The following is a 27,231-nucleotide window of genomic DNA, read 5'->3' as shown; positions in this document are numbered from 1 at the left end:
TATATGTTTTGCTTAGATACTTTTATCTCCCTTAAATAATACAAACTGTGATGACTCCTCTTATGGGAGATTTTGGAGAATAGGTTTTATGTATTTGTGTCCCTTTGGGTTTCCTTTGGGGTTTTCCTTATTTTTATCATATGTATATATTGCTATGCTCGGACCGGTTATCTTCGCAGCCGGATCTTGAGTCTTGATATTCCTGTTTTTGACACTCCTTTGTATATATATAATCTCGCGTTGGTTATCCTTGTTCGTTACGTTATCGATCGGAGTGTTGCGCTTTAAGGTTGCGGTTTTTGTTTACCCCTTTTTCTACAAAGGCTCCTAGTTATAATCAATCATTCATACTACTATACGTACTAAATTTTTATTTTAGAGGTCGTAATACCTTGCCATCTCTGAATTATGACTTAAGCATAAGACTCTGTATGGTAGGGTGTTACACCAAACATAAAAAGAAAACTTTCAAGAAACTCAAATGCGCTTCTTCCTTCCCCAACGCGTTTGCCAAACACAACCCTAACCATCTGCCAGGCTACCTCGTTAGCTCTTTCCCATGATATTTTCCTCCTTCGCTGTGTGGCCGGTTGGGCTTCTGGCTTCATGGCCAAGCGGTGCGACATGAAGTCAAGGTCTATTCCCGGCATGTCGGCGGGAGTTCAGGCGAAAAGGTCTTTATTTGCCCTAATGGCTTCCATAAGATGTTTCTTCAATTTATGGGGGAGGCTTCGATTTATGAATGTAAACTTATCCTCCGTATCCCCTACCTGAAATTTCTCCAGATCTCCTTGTGGTTCAGGTCTCAGTTTCTCGTCAATCTTGGTATCTAGGTCTGCCAAGAACACCACAAATGCCTCCTTTGATTTCTTTCTAAGTGCTAGGCTAGCGTTGTCCCAAGCAACTGCTGTTTCCAAGTCTCCCCGGATCAACCCCACAGATCCATCATCCGCCACGAATTTCATTGTGAGGAGCTTCGTGCAAATGATGGTCGACAACTCGTTGATGGTCCTTCTTCCAAGAATGATGTTATCGGCCATAGAATCCCTTAGGGCCACAAACTCAGCCATTATCTACTTCTGGCTCGCCCCGAAACCTATGCAGATTGGGAGGGTGACAGAACCGTCAGATTTGATGTAGTTGTCTCCCAATGCTACGACCCCATGACAGTGATCTTTGAGGTCGTTCTCCTTAAGTCCCAGGGCGCCAAACACGTTTCAAAACATGATGTTTGAATCAACCCCTGTGTCCACCAAGATTTATTTGAATAAATCCGTCTCAATTCTCGTTGTGATTATCATTGGCAGGTCCTCGAGAAGGTCGTGGCATCAGCGATCCCCAGGGCCAAATGATATCTCGGAAAGTTCTCCAGAATGGACTTTGAAATTTCCCGACGACATGGCCAACATCCTAACGTCTTTCTTTGCCGCTAATGTATGTACAAGATAAGATTTAAACATCGATAATATTAGTTGGTTGATGATAAAATATATTAGACTTGGTTTGATAAAATTTTTACTTTTCAAAAATAACTTATAAAAATTAGTATTCAAAAAATAGCTTTTTAATAGTTATAACACTTATATTTAGTAAATTAAATTAAAAATGACTTTCAATAAATACAAATAATAATAATTATATTTAGTAAAATAATTTTTAAAATTAAAAAATATTATACTAAACATAAATACAAAAGTAAATTTAAAAGTTATTTAATATATAAAATTATATTAAATTTTTTTAATTTTAATAAATACAAATCATCTTAAAAAAGTTAATCATTTAATGTGCTTATAATAACGTGAGTTAATCATTTACTCTAGCCTCTGCCCTCTAGGAGCAGTTCTAAGTCTTCTTTAACAATTTTGGACCATAGTACCAAAAGTTAAAAAGAAAAATCTTACAGGCCCTGATTCCAGAAAAGCCCAAAAGAAAAGGGTTGGAACAGGGTTAGCCCCAGTCAGCCCTAACACCCCACTCCAGCCTCGAGCCGTCGCGCCATCCGCCGCTGCTCCACCGCTCTCGCTCCTCGTGTGCTCCACTACTGGCGCATCACGCGTCCTCTTCCTCCTTCACTTCGCGTCTTCTCTGCCATCCTTCGCATCCTCGCTGTTATTGATCGCAGTAATCTACAGTGTCAACCACTATGGATGACGGAATGGACACCTCTCCCAGCATCTTCGATCCTCAGAACCTCTCCACTAGACAGAAGTTTCGCAGATACGGGTATTTGAATCTTCCTCTCTCCATTGTTCCATATTCAAAGCTGCATATCAACCATTGCCTTTTTCATTTCTTTTTTTAAGTTGGGAGTTCCCTTCCTGTTGTGAGTCACTAGGTATTAGGGCACAACACACAATTATTTTTTTGATTGCTTGACATCTTAACCTATGAAGCTGCGAAATTCACCTACATTCCCTTAATTGAGTGTGTTGTTAATGATTGTGGGTTGGTGCATTGGATGGTATATGGAAGATAGTATTGAAAGGTTTGAGTTCCTTGGGAGTGTGAGAACTTGGTGGTCTTCTTTATAATCTTAGCTCTGTATTCTTTTTAAAACTGCAAATCATTTAATTGCTAGGGTTTTGTTAGTGTTTCTCAGACTTCTGTGTTGACTTTCAAGAATGGAATTGATGCAGGAAGAGGCACTCAACTTCTGGTGCTTCAATCCATCAAGATAACTCAGCTTCCAAGTTGAGTGAAACTGGGCTTTTATATGATGGCCAAAGTATCCACAGCCCTACTAATGCTGCACTTCTTCTTGAAAACATTAAACAAGAGGTTGAGGGTCTTGATGCTGAATACTATGAAGAAAAGATACAACCTTCCTCTAAAAGGATGCTGTCTTCTGATATTCAAGGAATCCCTGTTGTTGATGCTGGTTTTGACTCTATACGCCACTCATTAAAAGCTTGTAAACAGGATGGTGACTCATTGGGAGATGGTGCAGAAACGATTTTTACTTTATTTGGATCTCTGCTTGACTGTGCTATGCAAGGTGCTGCAAGTACATTTATTTATATACAGTACTAGTGAACTTCATTTCATTCATCTGCCTTTTTCTTTTCTTTTCTTTTTTATTTTTTTTTTCTGTTAATTCAGGATACACATGATCTCTTTGAACTTGATGTTTCATTTGATACCAGCAAGTATATATTTTTCTTGTTTGTTTTAAATTTCTAGAAGCATAATGGTTCATGCTAAGACCTTCTTCAAGCTTGTGAGGAGAACAGGGAAAAAAAAGAGGGGGGGGGGATGAATGAGAATTAGGAACATACCATGGAATGCAAGTTGGCAATAGACAATTGTATTCATATATACACCTCAAGAGAGGGGGCATGCCCTTAGTGTTTTACCTGAATCAGCTACTTCTCAAGGATCCACCAATCCTATCGCTCCTGCGTTGCAGTCGGAACCATTCCTTCAACTCTGTGCTGAAGAGTAGGTACGAGAATGGTAATAGCTTCCATGAGCGCAGGAGCATGCAACCCTATGTGATCCTGACAACCATGCTTTCTATCTTTGGCCTTAGGAAAGGGTTAGTTGTTATTTGCCTTCTTTTAGGAGTTTAGCTTGCAATTTTATTGTGAAATTTCCAATAAGCTCTTACAAAGGGAAGGGAGGGATTTATTGTATTGATGTACCCTTTTTGTTGCTTTTGTGCACTCCATCTTTCCCCGAAAAGGACATGGTGTCATTTGTATCATTTGATCTCTTGTAGTTACATAACATTTCTTCATATTTTTTGGGCATTTAGTTGGACTTTCCCATGTTGAGATTACGACTTTGTGCTCCTTTGAGCATGTGCCTTTTCTGTCACAAATTGTAGGGGCATGAGAAATGAATCATGTAATTTTGATTTGGTTGAACTCATTTACAGGATTGATGCCTGTTTCTGATCTGATACTACGTTTTGAGAATGCATGTCGAGATGTTTCAGAATCTATCAGGTATATTTACTACTGTAATCAGCATAAATATCATTCTACTTGAAAGTCTTGCACTGTAAGCATTCACACACATAGACTCAATATTATGCTGGAATTATTAAATTACATTTTGTCTATAGGAAGTTGGAAAACTGTAATGCTTCCTTCCTTTCTTTTTATCTTACAATATTGATTATCTTGTTGCACGCCATTCATATGTTTTCTTTTGGTCTCTCAACAATCTTACTATAGGTTCAAACTCTTGAAGTTGTTGTTGGACCAATTGGATTAGGTTTCCTTCTTACATGTTACGTGAAAACTGGTCTGTTTGCTTCTTCTTGAGTTTATTCCACTGGTATAGGAGAGAGGCTAGCTATACATGAAAAATTGGTTGGATCTAACAATACTTGAAGTGGCAATTCCTGTGTGGTAATTTTCCTCTTGAAATTGATTATAGCTTAACAATGACTAAGTTTCATTAAAGGTGAAATCCGTGGAAACAAAATATGATTGACTAGATGGGTTACAGTGTTTTTACCCTTTCTTTTTTTGAGTATGCCTAGGAAAAGACATCTGACTGAAAGCTTTAGATCTAGTTATTTACAATGCTGATGAGTCACATTGGCAAAGATCACAGAGCCAAAGACACAATGAAGGTAGCAAAAGGTCACTAGGCTCCCAGATTGAGAGGTTTGGGTTAATTTGAGAAAAAAAGATGGAAAATACGAAGAGCTGAATATTATTCGTTGTTGTAAAAAATAGTTGTAGTATATAGGCATTTTGGCAATTAATTTCCATAATTTGTAATTATTGTGTAATGACTATGATTTCTTGTATAAATTAGGAAACAAATATTGGTTACGTATATCTAGAAAATTGACATATTTAATAACTGTCTAGTATACTAAATGTATGATATAATATACAACCTCTCTCAACAGAAACCATGCTTTTTTTAAAATTAATTGCAAAAGAGTTTCCACTCTTCTAATAAAAGCTCATACAGTATTACAGTGGACCAAAACAAAAAGTACATAGGGCTATCTTCTAGTATTTTTGATTTTTTCTTGTTTAGAAACCTTGTTTTAATTTGTAGCATCTTGCTAAGTTTTGTAAGATCATATTTAAAATTCATTTGTTGATGCTGTCCTGATCAAGACATATGGTGAGTGTACTTTTATTACAAAACTACTTTTCATATCAGAGTAGTTTGCAAAGGTACACAGTCCACCAGAAATCCACATCCTATTTATAGTTATCACCAATTATCTTCGTCTTAGTGCACCTTTGTAGCATCTATCACTTATTTCAATACCCGAAAGAGTTGAAGAGGCACTTGATCATCTAGGATGGTGTCAAGCCATGATTGATAAAATGCAAGCTTTAGAGCATCATGGTACTTGGGAGCTGGTCTCTCTTCCTCCAGTCAAAACCACAGTTGGATGTATTTGAGTATACACAATCAAAGTCAGTCCAAATGGACAAATTCCTTGTCTTAAAGCAAGGTTTATTGTAAAAGGATACTTTCAAATTTATGGCCTTGACTATGGAGATACCTTTTCTCCCGTAGCCAAAATCACTTCAGTTCATCTTTTCTTAGCTATGGCTGCTATCTGTCATTGGTTGCTACATCAATTGGATATCAAGAGTGCCTTCCTTCATGGTGATCTAGGGGAAGAGGTTTACATGGAGCAACCGCCTGGCTTTGTTTCTCAAGGGGTGTTTGGATTAGTTTGCAAGTTGCAATGTTCAATCTATGGGCTGAAACAATCCCCCAAATCATGGTTTTTGAAATTCAGCATTTTTTGAGCTTTCGGATGAAACAAAGCGAGGCAGATCATTCGGTTTTATACTGTCATAATTCACAAGGGAAAAGTGTTTACTTGATAATGTACGTGGATGATATTGTTATCACAGGTGATGATCATGAAAGGATTAATCAGTTGAAAATTGAACCAAAGGTTTGGGCAAGCTAAAATGCTTTCTTGGAATTGAAGTTACCCAATCTAGCATTGGTGTTGTTATCTCTTAAAAGAAGTATGCTCTAGATATACTCAAGGAAACTTAAGATGATGAATTGTAGACCAACTGGCAGTCTAATGGATCCAAATCTTAAGTTACTACCTAATTAGTGGGAGCCAATATTAGTATCCTGAAAGGAATAAATATTAATTCGAAAACTTCTATATCTCACTATTACTGGAGCAGACATTTGTTTTGCATTAGCTGTAGTAAGTTAATTTCTGCAATCTCCTTGCTTAGATCATTGGAATGCAGTAATGCAAATATTGAGATATATTAAAAGATTGCTTGTACAAGGTATATTTTATGAAGAAAAAGGGAATTCTCACATTATTGGTTTCGGTGATGCAAATTGTGCAGGCTGTGCCGTTGATAGACAATCTACTATAGGTTATTGCTTGTTTCTTGGAGGAAATCTTGTCTCTTGGAAAAGTAAAAAACAAAATGTTGTAGCACACCCTAATGCTGAAGCAGAATACTGTGCTTTGGCCACAGTTAGTTGTGAACTCATTTGGATCAAAGAGCTTCTTTGAGAGTTAAGATTTGGTGACTTCAAAGAAATGAAATTATTTTGTGATAATCAAGCAGTCTTTCATATAGCTTCTAATCCACTATTTCATGAAAGAACAAAACAACGAAGTTGACTGTCATTTTGTTCGAGAAAAAGTTCTCTCAAAGGAAGTAATCACTAAACAAGCTTCGGTGAACATCTAGAAGATATTTTCAGTCACTCGGTGTACGTCGGATTCAGTATCTGTGTAGCAAGCTTGGAACATTTAACTTATATGCTCCAGCTTGAGGGAGGATGTTGGAAAGAAACATTTGACTATGTAGAAACTAGTCAGGCCTAGGAATTAGTTGTATAGAAACTAAGCACTCCGAGAAAATTATCACACTCATTCGTACTTTTCATACTATAATTGATGTTGTTTTATAGGTATGGTTTGAATGTTAAGCATCGAGTTGTTGAGGACAAATTGATGAGGCAGAAGGCTCAGCTCTTGCTTGATGAGGCTGCAACGTGGTCTTTGCTGTGGTTTGTTTATGGAAAAGGAAATATATCTCAAACCTTTGATATTCTATTTTAATAGTTTAATGATGACCTTCTGAGTGGGTTTGATTTTGTGTAATTCTTAAGGTTTCAGGTGCCTTTCAAATCTATTTTTAAAAATATCAAATTATTTCTCTTTGCATTGATGCACTCAACATTGCTATTGGTTGGACTTTTCATTCATTAAATCACCTTTATAATTTGATCTTTTAAGGATGGGAAGGTAATTGATTTGATATTAATCTTCATCTCATACTTCAGAAAACTTCCAATTGGATGTTGAGAAAATTATTTACTGGTAACTGATTTCCCACATAGATGAATTTCCAGTTCGCTAGGACATTTTCCCCAACATATTCTACTAAGTACTAAGTCCCTGTAAGTATCCATCCTTAATCATTATAGGAGAGATACACAAAAGAGTGGCTCTGTAGCTTAAGTTCATCCTTCCAAATTCTGTTCTCCTTTCTTGCATTTCTTTTTGGATGCTATGCATGTTCATGTTTTATTTGTAGCTTTATCCTCTGACAGTTCTTTCTTTTGCAGTGACTGAAGAACTATCTAAAGAGCAAATACCGGTATGTTGTGTGTGTGTCGGCGGTGTTATTTTACATGGTTAGATAATCAATCACTCATCTGAGTCCTCTGAATAAATGATTGAGATCTATTGACTCATCACAGGTGTCAGGAACCTCCCATGCTGTGGCTTGTGAGTTTGTTTCAGAAGACCATACTGCTCAATTATGCCTTCGGATAGTCCAGTGGTTGGAGGGCTTAGCTTCAAAAGCTCTTGACTTGGAAGAAAAGGTAATTCATTTCTACATTTGCTGTGTGGAAAGTTGATTCTATTCACAAATAATGTGTTAGAACTTAGAAGTAATAACTGGTATCAGTGAGATAGAGCAACGTGCTTAGGAAACCTATAATTCTGGGAGAATGTTCTACACTTAGCTTCCTCACTAGCTTACTCTATTAACCACTAATTCACTGTACAACCAAATCTATAAAATATATCTCAATACGTTATCTTCCCTAGAATAGTGTCAGAAACTATTGAAATGCAAAATGAAAATCAAGAATGAAACCTGGAACATATTTGGTTTTATGTTTTTCTTTTCCCCCCTCATTTTCATTTTTTAAAACTTCTGTTTTTCCGTTTTTTATGAAGGAAACAGTGAAAACTGGAAATGTAAACATAAAACTGATATTTATTCTCACTTTTTTTGTTCACAAAATTATGAAAACAGAAAACATTGAAAATGAAATAGGAAATGAAATTAGAAACCAAACAGCATAGGTACCAGTCCCTTCGCATAATTGAAATTTTACTACTTTGAAGGCAAAGAAAAACCCATGAAGATGCAAGTACTCCAGCCTAGTGAAGTGCACTGAAGGATAATATGCAGCGCCCATACTTTTCATCAAAACTTTACTTTCTTTTTGGTCTATTGTTTAATTGTTTAAATTGGAGATTTTAGAATCTATGGTATTTTATTTTGAGGTGACTTGTATTAAGTACATGATTTAAAGTCATCATCATCATAATTTATTTAGGGTTTATAAGAACACAGTAAACCATAATTTATTTCTTTATTTTGTCTCTTATTACATATAAGCACACCATAAAGTATCCATAATAATTGCACCTGATGCACCATCTTATGAAGTTACTTGTTTGAAATAATTTTAGGTGCATTGAGTACAAGTTGCAAATAAGCTTTGGTTTATTCAAAATAATGGTGCATATTTTTCATTATTGCAATCCGTCCCAAATTGATAAACTTTTATATTTCATATTGCCTCACCTTATGTGTTAGTATTCTTGTTTGGTTACATATGATGTTGCATTATTTTGTAGGTGCGTGGATCTCATGTTGGTAGTTATCTTCCTAGTTCTGGTGTTTGGCATCATACTCAACGTTACTTAAGGAAAGAGAAAGCTGATATGAACATTGTTCATCACTTGGATTTTGATGCTCCGACTCGTGAAAATGCAAACTTATTGCCTGATGACATGGTATTTTACACATGATTGCTTTGCCGTTTCATACTTCAGTCACTTGGTTCCCACGTTGATCTATATCATACATGGATATACCATATACCAATTTATTTTCCTTTCTTCTTTACTTACCTTCAATAGATTTAAAAACCATAATTAATACTTCATATTGGAACTTGCATATAGTATCATGAAGTTAGCCATTTAGTTGTTATTGCAGAAGATTTTGGACTGATAGATCATGCAATAATTCTCTCCCTGATGCATGGTATCTGTTTAAAAAGTATTGGAAAACAAGATAAGGAAAGTGCATAGAGAGATTTAGAGAATCGAAGAAGATAGATGTATTATGATATGGTTAAAGACACTACTCATAGGACTAGGAGACCTTGCAGGAGAAAAATATATGTGTTGGAACCTCTAGAGCATCTTTTTTTGGCTTTGGCCAAGTCTACCAGTAGCTGGCCACCACAATCTCTCAAAAGAAGAACAGAAAATGCCAAGGTCATAAAAACCGGACCGGTCATCAAACCGCTTTAGTTACTGGTTTACTGGTTCATTGGTCCAACTGGTTCAACCATAAAAACTGTTTTATAATAAAATAACAGACAAAATATAAATAAATATCCTAAAACATAAGTATAGTCTAATATAAATCTTAAAATGTCTTCCAAATTTAAGGCAGTATATCAAATGTTATCAACTAAAATCTTATGATCTTATCAAAATACAATCTTAAAAGTTAAATGACAAAAGAAAATATCCAAATATAAAATGACATCTATGTTCAAGCTTGTGGAGGACCAGAATCAACATAGTAGTACCATTGGGATAGTCTTCTTTTTTTATTCTTATGTACCTCCAACTATTTCCTACAAAATGAAAATTGAGCACAAAACACGGCCTTAAAAGTTAAAACAAAAACAACAACCTTAGAAATCAATAAGAATATTAAGCACCAACTTATGGCAAAATGTACTATCAAAGATACATGTATTCATGTTTTGGCGTGTTTGTTGCCACTTTATTTGGCTAATCAAGTTCAGTTTTAAAGTATGAAATCCCAAAGATTCTAGAAGGTGATTTCTTAACCAATAAATCAAATTGCATAGTGTCAAACAGTTAAATTTTAAGTCAAAAAGTGAGGCTTGTTGATATTAAGCATAAGGTGAAATTAACAACTTTCAAACTTTGCACACAATTATTTTCAAGTTGACATAATAGTGATTAATCACATCATTTTAGTGTTTCCTTCTATTCAATGGTATTAACATAGACGGAAATGATAATTACCTGGTTTCTGGGAGCTAAAACAGTAAAACATAGTTACTAAAATGTCAGTAAGACGATGATTATGCGAGTTCATTTCAATACACAATTTGTTACATTTTGTGATTGAATTTCAAGTATTCCTTTAGGCAATGAGCACAAAATTTATCATCAAGAAACTTTTAACAAAATTTAACAACAGAAAAAAAAACAAGAACAAGCCAATAACAATTTATCAGTATCAGTTTATCATCAATCAGTAAGCCAGTAATAGAGTTAAGCAACCCGAAACGAGCAAGAACAAGCCAGTAAGAGAGTTAAAATTTATCATCAAGCAGAGCCAATCAACCAAGAAAAAGCACCAAGCACTGACTGAGCATCCGAGGCATTACCTTCGGCGAGGGCAGTGACCATAGATTTGAGGGAGAGCGACGGACGACAGGAAGCTGGCAATGAACACTGGTGAGATGGAGACGGACGATGGGGAGGTGGCGACGAATGCTGGGGAGGTGGCAACGAACACGACGGACAGACGATGTTGGAGCAAGACCTGGAGACGCTGGCATTGGGCGAATGGGAGGGTCGTCGAGCACGACGAACCAGGAGATTTGGCGAACGACCATGATGAACCAAGCGGCGATGGTGAGACCAACGGCGGCGCAATGGAGGCTAGGGTTTTCAAGGAAGAATGGGGAAGAGCTCTGCGTGAGTGAAAGCCTGAAAGGGGGAGAGACTGGTTTCTCAATTCAGGAACCCTTTCTCTTTTTTTTTAAACGGCATCGTTTAGAGTAAACTGGCCAGGTACCAGTTTGGTCTGATCGGCCGGTTCTCGGTCGGTTCAGTGGTTTACAAACGGTTTTATAATCACCTGTTTGGGACAGTAAACCGAACTGTGTTACTGTCCGGTTTGCGGTTGGACCAGTCCGACCGGCCAGTCCGGTCCGATTTTCAGAACCATGGAAAATGCTGATTGTTGAGGAAGTTTGTTGCATCGTAATTAGGAGTCATGATTTGCAACATGTTGTAGAGTAAGGAATTGAAGCTTGTTTTGTTGAGGAAATTTATTATGCACCTTTGGATTCATGGGATGTGCTACTTGTAACATCCCAAATTTCTGATGTATTGACTATTGAGGGGGCATTCAGAAAGTTGGGATCAGACTCGGAATAGGAGAGAATCTGGTCTCTTGAATGCCATTTTTTTTAATGCCCTCTCATTACTTCCCCACCGCTTTATGGTTCCCAACCGCCTCATAACAGAATGCTCATTTTTTTATTCCCTCACCAACTAAGCAAGTTAAATACAAAACCCACCACAGCCCATTGTTCCCTCAATAAAGAATGCTCACTTTATGTTCTGCATTAGGTAAAGTGGAGTCCAATTGAAACAATGGAATCAACGGAAGCCCTGATTTGTAAGAAATACTGAGGTTGACTGTGAACCTGTTGTAGTTTTGCTGAGTTCACTTTTCATGTGGTGTGGATGAGCTTTAGAGGGATAGTGCATGTAGATCTTCTCCCAAATCTGCCAAGCATAATCACAGCCTACAAGCCTGGGTAGATTAAATCATGGGTGCCATCAACCATGACAAAATTAGCTAATCTTGCTTTTCCCAAAGTTGATATTAATTCAAAACCAGATCTTTGTGTGCTGCTTATGGTGATTCATACTGAGGAAGAGCCTTTGTTATGCGGTCAGGATAATGTAATAGGTTGTGGCCTCTGATTGCTGCTAGTAGTTAATGGCATCGACAAATATAACTCTTCTCAAGTTTTCTTGAGAGTGTATGCACAAAGGATGCACACAGAGGAGTTAGTGGATCAAATGTGTTCAGTAACCACATCAAATGTATATTGGATCAGTAACCACTTCTGGCTTCTAGACTCTTCTAGATGCTTTCCTAACTCAATCTATTATACCCCTTGAAACTGGGCTCTCCACAATTCTGAAAATCTGTTATAAGTAATTTCTTCCTTAGACCTAGGAATTTTGATTTAGACACTTCCTTAGTCAACATATCAGCTGGCTGCTCATAAGAGGGAATATGGGCAATCAGTAGCTTCCCTTCCATGAATCCATATGCTTTGTCCTATTGTGCAAAACAGGGTTGTGAGCGAGCATAATAGCACTAAGATTGTCACAATATACAACTGGCCTTGAGGTCAGATCCACCATACTCCTATACTCGGCCTCAGTGCTAGATCTGGCAACTTTGGGCCGTTTCCTGGACCACCAAGACATGATGTTAGGGCCAAGATACGCATGGGCACCTGATGTTGGACCTCCTGTCATCCATATCAGCAGCCCAGCTAACATCACAATATCCTGTTAGGTTTGGATCTGTGCATCTGCGGCTGGCTTGAACTCAAGTCCAAGCTCCTGAGTTCCATCAAGATACCTAAGGATTCGTTTTACTGCCTTGCAATGAGTCTTTTGAGGGGAGGACATGGATTGACAAGCTTTGTTGATGCTAAATGAGATTTCAGGTCTTGTGACTGTAGCATACTGCAGGGCACCAACAACCGACCTATAGAGAGTAGGGTTATCAAACTTAGAACTGCCATTATGTGACAGCTTGAGACCAGAAACCATAGGAGTTGAAAGGGATCCGGCTTTATCCATTTTGCTCTTTTCAAGTACATCCCTGATGTACTTCTGTTGGGACAGAAAAAGAGAGCCATTTAAGCGTTTCTGTACTTCTATTCCCAAAAATTAGTGCAAGTCTCCCAAGTCTTTAAAAGCAAATCTGATGTTAAGGTTGGTGACAAGCTCTTGAATATAGGAAGAGGTGGAGCCTGTGATGATTATGTCATCAACATAGACTAGGATATAGCTAACCTGAGACTGATCAGACCTGATGAAGAGAGAGAGTTCACATTTGGCACTGTTGAACCCGAGACTCTTAAGTGTTATTACTTTATCTAATTTCCGTATTATGTATACATGTTATTACATATATGTATTTCCTAAAATAGATTAGGATAGCCTAGTAATCCCTAGAAATTAGCCTAGAGAGAAATAACCGAAGGATCCCTTGAAATTACTACATTTCAGCCAATGATCTTTGTAATATCTATATGTTGAATACATAGACCAGCAAAAGGTAAGACAGTTTTTGCCCACTGGAAATCAAGTTTTGTTAAGTGTGGTTTTCAGCGTCTCAAACCAAGCCCCCGGAGCCTGTTTTAGTTCGTATAGCGACTTGTATAGGTTGCATACCAGCCCAGAATTATCCGTGAACCCTTCCGGTTGCTTCAGTGTACACCTCTTCACTAAGCACACCATCTAGGAACACGTTCACATCCAATTGGTTTAGAACCCAGCCATTAGTGAGGGCTAGGGTCAATACTACCTGAATAGTAGCTGGCTTCACCATTGGTGAAAATGTCTCATAATAATCAAAATAAACCTTCTGAAGGAAACCCTTTGCGACAAGCCGTGCCTTGAATTTATTAACACTGCCATCTGGGTTCCATTTCACCCAGAATACCCACTTACAGCCAATGGCAGTTCAGTTTAGGGGAAGAAGAACCAATGACCAGGTGGATTTGCAAGAAAGGACCGGAAATTCTGTTGTCAGTGGATGTGTTGATGGTGATTGGGAGAGGTGATCCCATTATGGTGCACTACTTGTTACACTTCTTCACATAGAAATTTTATGATTTTTTAGGACAAATTTTTGCTCATATCAGTTGCCGCTGACAGTAGGAAGACCTTACTCTTGTGGATTATTTGTTATGATTTGAGTTAATGCATTTCTATTTACTCGTCTATTTTCTTTCTAGTAAAAGCCTTTTCAAAGTTTTTTGTTATGGGCTTGTTTGTGTTAACTTTTTGTTGCAAAACAAATGTGCTTTTTCAATTAAATGATATCTATAAAAATATTGAGATAAGGTATTTTTTTTTGGAAAGGTCAAACTCCATAAAGTGATAAAACAACTATTTTGGTGCTCTTTGAAGCTGCAAAAATAGCTAATGGAAAAGGCTTTATGAATAGTTATAGTAACCACTTTTTTAAGCTGAAATGAATGCACTCCGTATTGCACTCAATTTTTTTTATGTTTTCTTCATAGCTGTTGACATTGAATTTAAAAGGCGGAGATTGAGTGAACACACCCATTTTTACTTTGGTATCAGTGATGGTTTACATTTTCGGTACAGAAACAAGATGAATCTCTTTTAGAAGATGTTTGGACTCTTTTAAGGGCTGGAAGACTAGAAGAGGCATCTGGACTTTGTCATTCTGCTGGACAGGTGAAGATCTCAATGGAAAAGTGAAAATGATAAGTTTATGCTGAGAAGTCTATGCTTTCTGCTATTTACATTTTTGGCTTTTTGCAGCCATGGAGAGCTGCCTCTCTCTGTCCATTTGGAGGTTTGAACCTGTTTCCTTCAGTTGAAGCTCTGGTGAAGAATGGTAAAAGTAGAACATTGCAGGCTGTTGAATTTGAAAGTGGCATTGGTCATCAGTGGCATCTCTGGAAATGGGCTTCATATTGTGCATCAGAGGTAATGTTGTTTGTAAATGAATACTAATTGAAGACTTAATGTTGTTTTATTGACTTCTGTGCTGTTTACTTGTTCTTTTCTCAGTTATGTCTAAAAGGTTTTATAAATAAAATGAATGTACTGCTCCACACGTTTTATCTTTTCCATATGGTATTATTTTCTATAATATGGTTTTATCTTCCTCTCTGCCGTGTTCTTTCCATCTACATAGAACTGTCATTATTTCCTTTAGTTATTTCCATATAATTCTCTCTCTCTCTCTCTCTCTCTCTGTTCAGTTCTCATACCATCTTGCTTATTAAACTCTTAAATCCTTTATTCTCAACATCCTTGTATTGCAATTTCCCTCGTCTTTTAACCAGTTTGTCATCTTACCATCAAATTTAAATATTTAATTTAATAAAAGGATAAATAGTTTTATATTTTTGTTCAATAGCATATCATGTTGATTCATTTATATCGACTTCATGAACCTTCTGTTAAAATAGAGTAAGCTAGATCAATACTAGTATAGCCTATAGAGGATGGTAGTTCTGCCCTGTAGGATTGCATAGGCTACAAGCTAAACACTCCTGTATAATGCACTGATTCAGTGCTAATCAATTATAATCTCAAAAACAGTGATAGTACATCCTCTCTCTCTCGAATTCTCTCTTCTCTAGACTCTTAACAGTTTGTAATTAAAATATAAAACTTGTTAAATGTAACTTTTTATTTGCAATTTATTCTGCAGAAAATATCAGAGCTTGGTGGGAAATTTGAAGCTGCTGTATATGCAGTCCAATGTAGCAACTTAAAACGGATGCTTCCATTGTGTACAGATTGGGAGGTAGAATCTTGTCTGCTAGATTCTGATTCGTAATTACATGCACGTAGAATAGTAAACTAATTTTTATCCCAAAAAATAAGTAGCAAAATTAATAACTCATATGGGTATTCTAGGGGGCCAGCTATTTTTTTGTCAACACTTGGCCAACACTGTATTTTTATATGATTGCACCCATATTTTGTCAAGCTTTTGCACATATTTGAGTGATACACACATGAACTAGTATATTTTGCATGCATGCAAACCACAAAGAAAAAGTCTAGGTGATGAATATTTTTTAGCTAATATGTAGTCTACTTTTCTTCTGGGTCATCTTGTTCTCATATTTTTTAAGCAGACTTGTGAGTGTTGGCTATATGCTGGCCGAAAAATCATTGACCACCTAGCAAGGCTCTAAATCTTCTCCTCAATCATGCTGTTAATGTTGGAAGCTTATGCTGATTAATTGCATAACTTGAAACATTTGCAGTCAGCATGCTGGGCATTGGCGAAGTCTTGGCTTGATGTGCAGGTAGACTTGGAAATCACACGTTCGCTGCCTGGTGGAATTGATCAACTTAGATCTTTTGGTGATGTAATTAATGGAAGCCCAGGACACGCTGATGGCTCCTTGGATCCCACAGATGGGCCCGAAAATTGGCCTATTCAAGTCTTGAATCAGCAACCACGACAACTTTCATCTCTTCTTCAGAAGCTACATTCAGGGTAACTGTACAATTATTGTTACAAATGTGCTTTTTATGATGGTTTATTGTTATCATTTGTAATCCTTTTCTCCTAATGTCATTTTAGTGAAATGATGCATGAGGCTGTAACTCAACAATGCAAGGAGCAACAGCGACAAATTCAGGTATGCTTAAAAGCTTGTTTTTATTTCATATGCGAATTTCTGTCATTGTTTATTCTAGGTGTTCAATATTTTCACGTTTTAGAGCATTTCTACATATATTTTTAATAACAAAAGAAAAAAAATAAGGGAATGAAACAGAACAATAGAAGTTGTAAATCTTTTCTTGGTTTAAAATGGAGCCTATTGCTCAAAGGATGCAGTCTTTAGCTTTCTTTCTTCTCGGTCTCTTCATTTTCCCCCTTCAACTTAATGGTGCAATTGCAATTACTTAAGGCATCGAGAGAATAAAATTTTACCTTGTGTTATATCTTCCCCTTTTATTTTCCTGATTTCTTAAGCTATTCGTTGCCTTTTCAGATGACTTTAATGCAAGGTGATATACCACGTGTACTGGACCTTATATGGTCATGGATAGCACCATCAGAAAATGATCAGAATATATTTAGGTGAGTAATGTTATCTTTTCTTTTCCATGTTAACACACTTGCTGAAAAGTTGTTATGCCTAGATTTTCAGTTATTCCAGCAACTTGCTAGATTAGATGTTGCACTACTATTACCTTTCGAATCTCATTTGCTCACTACAGTGAAATTCGCCAATTCTTTATATGTACCAAGGTTCTAAAAACTGGGCTGGTCATTGAACCGGCAAAGCCAAAGGTTTAAAGGCTCAACCAAGATTAAGCGGGTTTGAGTCAGATATAAAAATATATATTTTTATATATTATATACATTTAAAAAAAATTCAAAAAATTAAATTTTTAGTTCATTTTCCAATAAAATTTGGACCAGTTCAATGTATTTTTTACCGGTTTTACCATATCTTTGACTGGTTTTTTGCAACTAGTATTTTGGTCTAAATTGTACTGGTTAGGTGACCGGTTCCTGGTTAACCTGATTGAACTGGCCTGTTCACTACGGTTTTCAGAACCATGATATTTACAGAAATATTGTGAACTTCAGCTATATTTTTTCTTAATAGTATTTTTTTGTCTATTATTCCTTGTCTATATCTTTTCAATTATTGCTGTTGATATGGGACAAAGACACCAAAGAAGGTATTACATAAAAAGTGAGCATCAGAGCAATGCAGAGACATATGTGATACTGATTACTGAGTTTGAATTTTCCCCCACGATTAACATACACAAATAAGTTAACATGTTTCAAGCTTGATGCATGTGATTTATTTCAAGATTAAGGTAAGATGTGTGAATTATAATTGCTAATTTGGATATTTAGGATGTGAAATCATATACTTAGGGGAAGGGAATGTTAAGGATATGTGACATGTAAATCATATGGAAAGACAATCGAGGCATATTAAAGATATGCTTTAATGAGAAACCTCAGTAATCAGAGCATTGTCATTCCTGAGAATATCTGAGGTTGAAATTGAGTAAGGGGTTACCAGAGAAGTATAAGCTTATCTGAATCAAATGTGTGTTCTCTTACTAAACTCTATCTGGGGAGATCAAATTTTCATTGTTAAATAGAGAAAGTTTAGCTTTGTTGAAGGGAACATCTTCTCGTTTAAGGGAGGTAGTCCTTATAATGAATTTGCCATTTTAGTAGGACGACTTTCTAATTGCTAATTGGTGGGAATCAGTTGACCAAATTTCTGTGTTATGTCCTGTCAGGCCTCATGGAGATTCTCAGATGATACGATTTGGTGCACATCTAGTCCTCGTGCTGAGATATTTACTTGCTGAGGAAATGAAAGATACCTTTAGAGACAAGATTCTTAGCGTTGGTGATAACATTTTGCACATGTATGTATTCTGTGACTTCTTTTTCCAAATAAAATCAAAGATGAGCACACTGTTTCGAACATTGGCAAAGGTTTCCTTCATATTTGATGACTTTGTGGTCTTTATCAACATGGTTTCAAGTATATTATGGGAGCTGGATACTTTTATAAGTTAAATGTAAATTTGTTATAATATGCATTTATATTGGTATAATATTAGGTATGCACTGTTTCTCTTTTCAAAGGAGCACGAGGAGCTGGTTGGCATATATGCTTCTCAGCTTGCATGTCACCGTTGTATTGACCTCTTTGTGCACATGATGGAACTCAGGCTAGACAGCAGGTATCCTTGCTTTTGTCTTTTATGCGTATCTATAATGTTATTGATGACATTGTCATACCTTTGTATGTTGTTTGCTTGATTGAAGTTTTTGTCAGGTGAACTATGATCATGTCTTGCATAGTAGAACTGTGTCCGGTTAGAGGACCATTGTCAACATGCCAATCGAACATGAAAATTGAGAGCTGTCAAACATGGACTAAATGCTTTACCGTATCATTTTATCTGGAATTTATATGTATATATGGGGGGTGTGTGGATCTATATATATTCTTTGCATTTCTAGATAAAGAATTCATTAAGATGGAATAACCACAAGATAAAAATGGTATCACGGCAATCTAGTTCCTTTGTATAATGGTTAAATGAAATATTTAATAATACCACGAGTTGAAACTAACAGCTAAGAAAGCAAGACTGTTCTATAAAAGTGCCAAGGGAAAAAAGCAACTAGTGAGTAATTATAATCTGGAATCACACTACTAAATATCTATATGTAACATTTATTTTGTTTTTTTCATTCAATAGTGTACACGTCAAATACAAGATCTTCCTTTCTGCCATTGAGTATTTACCATTTTCCTCCGAGGATGATTCGACGGGCAATTTTGAAGATATCATAGAGAGGTATGTAGGTATTTCCTTTAGAGTATGCTTGTTTTTGGAGGGTCATTTAGATGTGTCTTGAAAAATGTTCTGTACATATGAGTGTATGACGCTCCTCTATCTCAAAGTAAACATTTTGGAACAGAATTTTATTGAGATCTCGGGAGATCAAGGCTGGTGAATATGCTGACCTGTCAGATGTTGCAGAGCAGCACAGACTGCAAAGTCTTCAGAAAGCCAAAGCCATTCAATGGCTTTGCTTTACACCACCATCAACAATTCCTAATTTCCAAGATGTTAGTAAAAGATTACTTATCCGAGCATTAACACACAGGTAAAGGATGCCTCATTATATTCCAGTTGTGTTGGGGTTTCTGATGAACTCTACTTGTGAAAGTGCAACAATATCGAAACTTTGAAATAAAATTTGAGATTATACCTTTTACTTATCTAAATAATGTTTGACATTTGTTGTTAATCTTGACTGTTTATTCTCATTTTTCTGTGCACATTATTTATTATGAATTTCCTACTTTAGATAAGAACCCGATTTTTCTGGTTCTTTTGTTGATTCTTGGTTGCTGGAGCTTGATGCACACCCGCCTCTTAGTTACTGCAGTTTCTTGTCTCCTACTTAGCATAATACCTTTTATCAAAAAATTAACCTGTTTTCCCCATGTAGCAACATACTGTTCAGGGAGTTTGCTCTAATTTCGATGTGGAGAGTACCAGCAATGCCTATAGGTGCGCACACAGCACTTGGTTTTCTCGCTGAGCCCTTGAAACAGCTCTCCGAAACTCCGGAGACGTCGGAAGATGATATTGTTTTTGAGCATCTGAGGGAGTTCCAAGACTGGGTATGCTAGGTTATGCTTGCCAGATATAAGATATTTCCTCGTTCTTATCATTTCTACCTTAACAATTACGTTTGTGTTTGTGTGATATTTATTTAACACTTAACATTTATATTTTATTTGCATTTCTCTAGCGTGAATATTATTCCTGTGATGCAACCTACCGCAATTGGCTCAAACTTGAACTAGAGAATGCAGAAGTTCCTGCCTCTGACCTGTCGTTAGAGGAAAAGAAGAGGGCCATTTCAACAGCAGAGGAAATGCTGACAGCATCTCTTTCACTACTAGAAAGTGAGTTTAGTTGAAAATCTTACACAGTATTTAGAAATGAATCGGAAGTTCGGAACATGTGAGCAACTATTATGTTTTTTTTAAAAAAAAAAGAAATTGATGCATTAGTATTTGGGCTCTAGTCATAGTTGTGACCCTTGTTCTTTATGTAGGAGAAGAAACCCCTTGGCTTGCTTCTATTAATGATGTCTATGAATCGACTGAACCTGTTTACCTTGAACTTCATGCCACTTCAATGCTATGCTTGCCATCTGGAGATTGTTTGTGTCCAGATGCTACTGTGTGCACTACCCTGATGAGTGCCCTTTACTCATCAGCTGGTCATGAGGTTATCTTAAGCCGACAACTAATGGTATGTTCAACTATTGAATGGTTAAGCCCTGCATACTGCCCTGTATTTTAGAATTTGTATGTTAAACTTTAGTATGGTTAAGCCCTCTGTTAGAAACAAATATAAGTATCACTTTACATGTCAATCAAATATCATAATATCAGGTAATATATCTTAGAATTAATCATTAGGGTTTAGGGTTTAGGGTAATATATCTTATTATTACTGTTTCCTTATTTGACTAGGATTGGGGTTTTCCTAATATTATAAATACAAACAACCTCAATTCCTTATAACCACTAGGTGCAGTCTGCTCTATGGAAATGATATTGTTGCATCATGCCATAAGTCATGTTTGCAGTAAGCTATATGTCTCTGGTTTGTCTCCCTTATTGGTCTGTCAGAGATGATTTTAACCTCTGTAAGATCTCCGGAGAAGTTAGTTGGTGGGAGAATTACTTCTATCCTTTGTATTCACTACAAAAATCATGACCCACATGTCTGTTTAAGTCTCTTCCAAAGAAAATCGTGTCTCCCAACTATTCATCTTGGATTAAATCTTCTAGATCTAATAGTTTGAAAGAAGAGAAGAGAAGACAATCTGATCTCATTAGAGTAATGAATCAGTACTTATATACCCAAGCGAGGAGTGTGTTTAGCACACTAGTTGAAGGGGATAGAAGGGTCTTTACATACTTTAGTTACGGGTGATTAGAGACTTAGAAGCTGAATCTGATCCCATTAGAGTATTGAATCAGTACTTATATACACAAGTGAGGAGAGTTCAGCACACTAGTTGTAGGGGATAGAAGGGTCTTTACATACTTAAGTTAGTTACAGGCTATTAGAGACTTAGAAGCTTTGACACTATGCCATGAAATCATCTATTGCAAAAGCTTAAGTTGCTAAGTAGAGGCATTTGAATGGGCATATAGCTAACAAGGCATTAACCACATAAAAGGCCCCCGGCTAAACTACTAGTGTAGTGTAATGATCTGATCACTCACTTTTAACCCTTACCACTTCATTCTTCACTACTAATCAACGATAATGCATACTCCATTTCTATTCTTCACTTTTCCTGGATACCAAGTTTACATCCTAAGTTGTCTAACCCCTTTGCCGTCAACCCCCCTAGCCTTAGTGCAATTCCATGTTTGATATATGTCTAATCTCAACATAGGCAGTGTTCCCTAATATTATAAATATAAATTAGAAGTGTCTTGTCTATTGTCTCATGCAATTACAATATAATCATATCAATAGTACTTTATATTAAACATATAGCCATCCTCTTCTCACTTTCTCCTTACCAATCTAGAAAAGCTAATTCTCAATGTCATTTCAATGTGGAACCATCCTCCTTAACTTCTGCAGAGTTTCTATTTTCTAAACGTTTTTTCAGAACTCAACCTCAGATCTTCAAAATCCGTGTTTTCACCATCATTGTTTTCCAGAAATCACTGTTCACTTCCTGTGTTTTCTCCACCGGCCTTTCGAGCATTCTGTCTGGTCAACTGCTGTGTGCAACTTTGGCCGTCTCAAACCTTTGCCTTTTCTGCTGCTTGTCCATTCTGGCAATGTTTCAGTCTTTCACGGCCTTCTGTGGTTGCTGCTTTCCACTGTTGGCTGCTGTCGAACTCATTCGTTCTGATCTCCAACCCAACCATCTGATTCCTTCTCCAGTGTGGCCTATCCCTGCTAGCAAGAACTTGTCCAGCAATTTCACAAGCTATTGTTGCAATGTTGGTCTTTGTTGACAAGCTACTACAAAGAATAAGAATCACAAACATGTCAATATTGGTTGTCAGTTTCACATTGCCCAGTTGATTCTTTGTTGCAATGTGATGTATAAACCACTATCTGGAGTATATTGCTCAGCACAACTAATGCTACTTTATTGATATATTTTTCTGAGAAATAAGGCTTATGAGGTAGAAACTAAACTAGTCACCGATAGAATCAATGAAGTATACACCTTTAATGAATTCTTTGAAGCCTTGGAGGTCTTTCCCTCTCAAAACATGTTGGGAGATGGAAAGTTGTGTTTCACTAATCTTTGGTGTTTTTTTCCCATCGTGTAATGGTTTCCCCGTCTTATTGATATTGGTTTTTTTATTTAAAACAAAGAAATTTAGCCTTTACAATTTACTGCACAAAGAGTTATCTTTCTAACTCTTCCGCGTTACTAGATATCCTATCAGTGACATGAAATAGATCGATGTAGACTTGTTTGTAATATACCTTGGATTGTAGTCGCTTGTGTTCAGAGGAACATAATATAGGGTGATGTAGGCTTGCGACATGTTAGTAATAGACCTTGGTTAGCATAAGGGTGAAACAAGGAAAATATATTAAAAAGAATATTTAGAAGCCTTGAACATAAGTTAATTCAAGAATATTACAGGGTTCAAAATATAACTTCTAAAGTGTGTTCTATCCAACCTAATAAACCATAGAGGGGGCATAAACCTCTTGTTGCTACAAACTTTCATAAGTTAGCTCTGTTGTTTTCATGGTTTTCTTTTGTTTGTTTTTATCCCTTCGCATAACTTTCTACATCTTTGAGTGAACTCTTTTGTGGTTTGAAATATTTGGAAAGGGAAAATTGTGGAAGATGGGCATCTTTCCTGCAAATCAGGAAGATGAATGTTTTGTTACTTTGTAAGGAGACTGCTTTTCCAAGCTTAATGTCATTGTTACCTTCTGCATCATGTAGAATCTAATCTTGTGCAGGTGAATGTCTCCATATCTTCAAGGGACAAGTATTGCATTGATGTTGTTCTCCGTTGCTTAGCAATAGCTGGTGATGGACTTGGACCACACAATCTCAATGATGGTGGTATTCTTGGAACAATTATGGCTGCAGGTTTTAAAGGTAAGCAACATTAATGTATATGTAGCCGTAGATCAGAATGGGTTGCACATCAATATAGTAAAACAAGCTTGAAATTTATTTTGCAATGATGTGCTTCCTTGGGTCTTCTCTTTTCTTGGTTCAAAATTAATAAGAGGCTAAAATTGGGCGACCTGTGTCTATTTGATGATATTGTTGCTGTGTAACTCATTTTCATAACTGATTTCTTGGGGAGGTTTCTACTGATGTGGGTTCAACATTTGGTGAATAGCCACTATTTGATATACAGAACAACAGAGTCTTTCAGACTGTGTTTGATGTGTGAGAAAGAGAGGTGAGTTGCTTGTTCTTGGGAATTCTAGACTCAGGAAAGGTAGATTATTGGAAATAAAAAGTCTTCCATTGGCATCTAGACACATGAATCCTGTGTGTTTCAGATGAGGGAAAAATAAATTTATTTTTGTGGTATGGAGTGGTGAATGCGGATCGGATCGGATCCAATATCCATGTTTTTTAAGCTCGGATCCGATCCGATCCGCACATTTGCAGATCGGCTCGGATATATCCGCAAAACATACAAATATTTTAAAAAGCTTATTTTTATTAAATAATAAAATTTCTTTTTTCACTCTTTTAAACATTTTTACTCCTAAAATATTATTAAACATACTTTCCTTAAATAATAAAAATAAAATATAACAGTTTTTGGGAAGAGTTGGTCCTTAAGGTATTAAAAGCCTCTTGACTGAGTGATTATGGACTTGACAGTTATTACTTCAATTCTTCATTTACTAATTGATATTGGGTCTAGTCTTGACAAAAATTTGGAATAAATTGGTCATTGGAAGAATTTTCATGTAGGTAGTTTTGTGAATTGAAATCAAATGGTGTAGGGTGACCATTATATTTGCTTTCTTCTATGGTACAGCTTGTATGATTTTGAGCTGGAATTACTGTTAAAGAGTCCTTAATGAAACTCAATGAAAGATCCAGTAATTAAATTTATTTCATATTGCAGGTGAGCTTCCTCGGTTCCAATCTGGGGTGACATTGGAAATATCCAGATTGGATGCTTGGTACTCCAATAAAGATGGAACCATAGAATACCCAGCAACCTACATTGTGAAAGGACTTTGCCGTAGATGCTGTCTCCCTGAAATCATTCTCCGTTGTATGCAAGTAAGTTAATGAATGGTATTGATCGACATTTAAATTTTTTGTTATCCTCAAAATCTACGTAAAAGTTGATAAAATGAGTCAAGAACGTCACAAATAATTACTCATTTACCATTGAGTAACCACTTGGACATCATTTCTCAGTTGATTTGTTTGCCCCCTTGTAGTTTTGGAGTGTACATATATTTATTCTTTACAAATTTATTGTCATATATAGGTTTCTGTCTCTCTCATGGGATCAGGAGTCATGCCTGATTGCCACGATCGATTGATTGAAATGGTTGGCAGCCCCGAAACTAAGTTTCTTCACTTATTTAGTCAACAACAATTACAGGCAAGTTGATAATTTCTTCATCTTAAAGAATTACTGGAGGCTCTATGTTTAAAATGTTCACCCTGTGTAGTCTGTTTTATGCCTTTCTTGAGGCATTATCTCTCGGTTACATTATTTTCGTTGGCATAAAAAATAAACAAACAGATTGGAAGATGGTTGTATTACCTTTTTTTTAAGCATTGGCTCCTTTATTGTATTATTCTTTAGATTCGCAAAGATGCTGAGCTTTGTGCATGATAAAAATATTGGTTTGGGAGAAGGGGGTGTAGAAGGCATTTGGATTGACTTCTGAAAAAAAAATAGAATTTATTTAACCTTTTTTAGTACAGATTTTCTTTTAAGAATCTTGATGTTTTTATAGATAATTTAAGAAGTATTTTTAATTATCAAAATTCTCTCCTGTTTTTGGTTTTCTTAGAACCTTAGTATGATAGTATTATTGGCTTTAAAAAATTTATAAAAGATAAATATTTTTTAATCATATTTTTTATTTTATAAAAGCCAGTCCAAACATGCTCTTGGCGCCCGATAAAACAAAATAATTGTGCTGACAATGGAATTTGTTGAATTTTTATTTTATCAATCTGGAGACAGATTTGACGTTTGACTCTTTCTCATTCAGGAGTTTCTATTGTTCGAGAGGGAGTACTCAATCTGCAGAATGGAGCTTACTGAGGTATAATTTGTTGCTCCACCAGCTGACGAGTTCAGAGAGTGAATTAACTTTGAAAGGCTTATATATTTTGTTGTAGTGCAGTTAAGGTACCTTGTGTTTATTGTTCGAAGAATGTCTTGGAGATTTTCTCTTTCATTTTGTTAAAAAGAATTCACTTGCTGTATATATATCTCATCTAAATATTCAACTCACATTTTCCATTTACTCTCCTCAAAGGTGGTATTCTTAGAACATGTGTGATTGCTACTCTCAGCATATACACCTTGAAATGTATTTTAGTTCAATGTTGGTTTAAACTGGGAGTAAACTATCATTTTGGCCTTCAAACAATTTTAGTTCTGACAAAATAGTTCTAAATGAAAGAAAGTCTCTTATGGCCATCAAAATATTCTTAATGCTAGGCAAAATAGTTCAATGTGTATATTTGTGACTTGGATTACCCATTTTTGTTATACGCATGCTATTAAGGTGAATGGATATTTAGTTATGTACATATTTTGTTATTTATTTGAGTGTATGTGTTTTGAATACCGATAATTTTGCCCATAATAATTCCATAGGTGATATTCCAAAATGGCTCAGTTATACTAAATGACTGGTAATGTATAGTTGTGGTTCCGATATCTCTCTTTTGTCTCGTATTTCCTATTAAAAAAAATTGTTCGCTTCCTTTCTTAATCTTTTTTGTGGATTTTAATTTAATTGTCTTTGCGGGAGAGACAGATATTTGAAAGTATTTATCAATATTATCTTTAAAAAATTAGAAAAAAAAATAAAAATAACATAACATAACAATCATAAAATAAATTAATCCAACACAATTTCGTATAATCCAACACAATTTAATTAATACATTAAGAATTCATTACATATTTGTTATAAAAAATATTTCCAAACATTCAACTTTTTTGTTGTCGATCATCAATTCATTATCATAGCTCGAACTTACAAAATCTAATGCACATTATTCTCATTTTGTCATGGGTATTTATGGCCTCAGATTTGATTTCTTTGATGGGCCAAAAATGATCATACATTCAAATTTGTAGAGAAATCATTGAACCAGTATTGACCTTGATTTATAAGAGTAAAACCCCAACTGAGCCCCTAACTATTTTGTTAATTCTCATTTCCTTTCATTGATTAGAAAATCACACCGCAGTTTCTAACGATTAATTCTGTCAAACATTTTACTTCTTCTATTCATGTCTCTATATGGATTTTGCCTACATATCACGTTAGTTGATGACGTGTCAAGAAATCATTTCAAAGGATAACGTGTCAAGAAATCATTTCAAAGGATAAAATGCTTCCTGCATATTAGCAATATATTGCAGTAAAATAGGACAATTAAATCCTCGAAAATTTTTTAAGAAATACTTAAATCCCTAACTAATTTAAACATAAGACACATAAATTTATGATGAACCATAAAATAAGACAAGTATCCCTAAATTTCAAGTCATTGTACATGTTATTGCACTAAATATTGGCATTGGTTGGTAGTAGTCTTAGTTCCTTTCTTCTTTTTCTTCTTATGTTGCAAAGATTGTTTG

General features: G+C 35.9%; 1 protein-coding gene across 1 annotated transcript; it reads left to right on the top strand.

Annotated features, from left to right (window-relative positions):
- The first annotated feature begins 1,977 nt into the window (after positions 1 to 1,977).
- On the top strand, positions 1,978 to 25,879 carry LOC107483078 (nuclear pore complex protein NUP107). The gene is made up of 24 exons (XM_016103715.3): positions 1,978 to 2,226; positions 2,640 to 2,998; positions 3,881 to 3,950; positions 6,889 to 7,004; positions 7,549 to 7,580; positions 7,684 to 7,809; positions 8,861 to 9,019; positions 14,435 to 14,527; positions 14,615 to 14,782; positions 15,516 to 15,611; positions 16,081 to 16,316; positions 16,404 to 16,461; positions 16,819 to 16,907; positions 18,101 to 18,232; positions 18,431 to 18,553; positions 19,079 to 19,177; positions 19,302 to 19,490; positions 19,839 to 20,013; positions 20,145 to 20,301; positions 20,454 to 20,653; positions 23,369 to 23,510; positions 24,508 to 24,668; positions 24,883 to 24,999; positions 25,622 to 25,879. The coding sequence occupies exons 1-24, from the start codon at positions 2,147 to 2,149 to the stop codon at positions 25,679 to 25,681; spliced, it is 3,237 nt and encodes a 1,078-aa protein (XP_015959201.1). The 5' UTR covers positions 1,978 to 2,146; the 3' UTR covers positions 25,682 to 25,879.
- Positions 25,880 to 27,231: the final 1,352 nt, after the last annotated feature.

Source organism: Arachis duranensis, chromosome 1 (assembly GCF_000817695.3).
Source record: "Arachis duranensis cultivar V14167 chromosome 1, aradu.V14167.gnm2.J7QH, whole genome shotgun sequence".
In the NCBI taxonomy this organism is placed as follows: domain Eukaryota; kingdom Viridiplantae; phylum Streptophyta; class Magnoliopsida; order Fabales; family Fabaceae; genus Arachis; species Arachis duranensis.
The sequence above is the reverse complement of the archived record's forward strand: the minus strand, read 5'-3'. Positions and strand labels throughout refer to the sequence as shown.

What these genes read in the sequence shown, in the direction of transcription:
- LOC107483078 (XM_016103715.3), top strand. Translation starts at nt 2,147, where the DNA reads ATGGATGACGGAATGGACACCTCTCCCAGCATCTTCGATCCTCAGAAC. An exon ending in CATTGTGTACAGATTGGGAG is followed by an intron (nt 15,612 to 16,080) that starts GTAGAATCTTGT and finishes AAACATTTGCAG; the next exon opens with TCAGCATGCTGGGCATTGGC. An exon ending in GAACTCAGGCTAGACAGCAG is followed by an intron (nt 18,554 to 19,078) that starts GTATCCTTGCTT and finishes TTCATTCAATAG; the next exon opens with TGTACACGTCAAATACAAGA.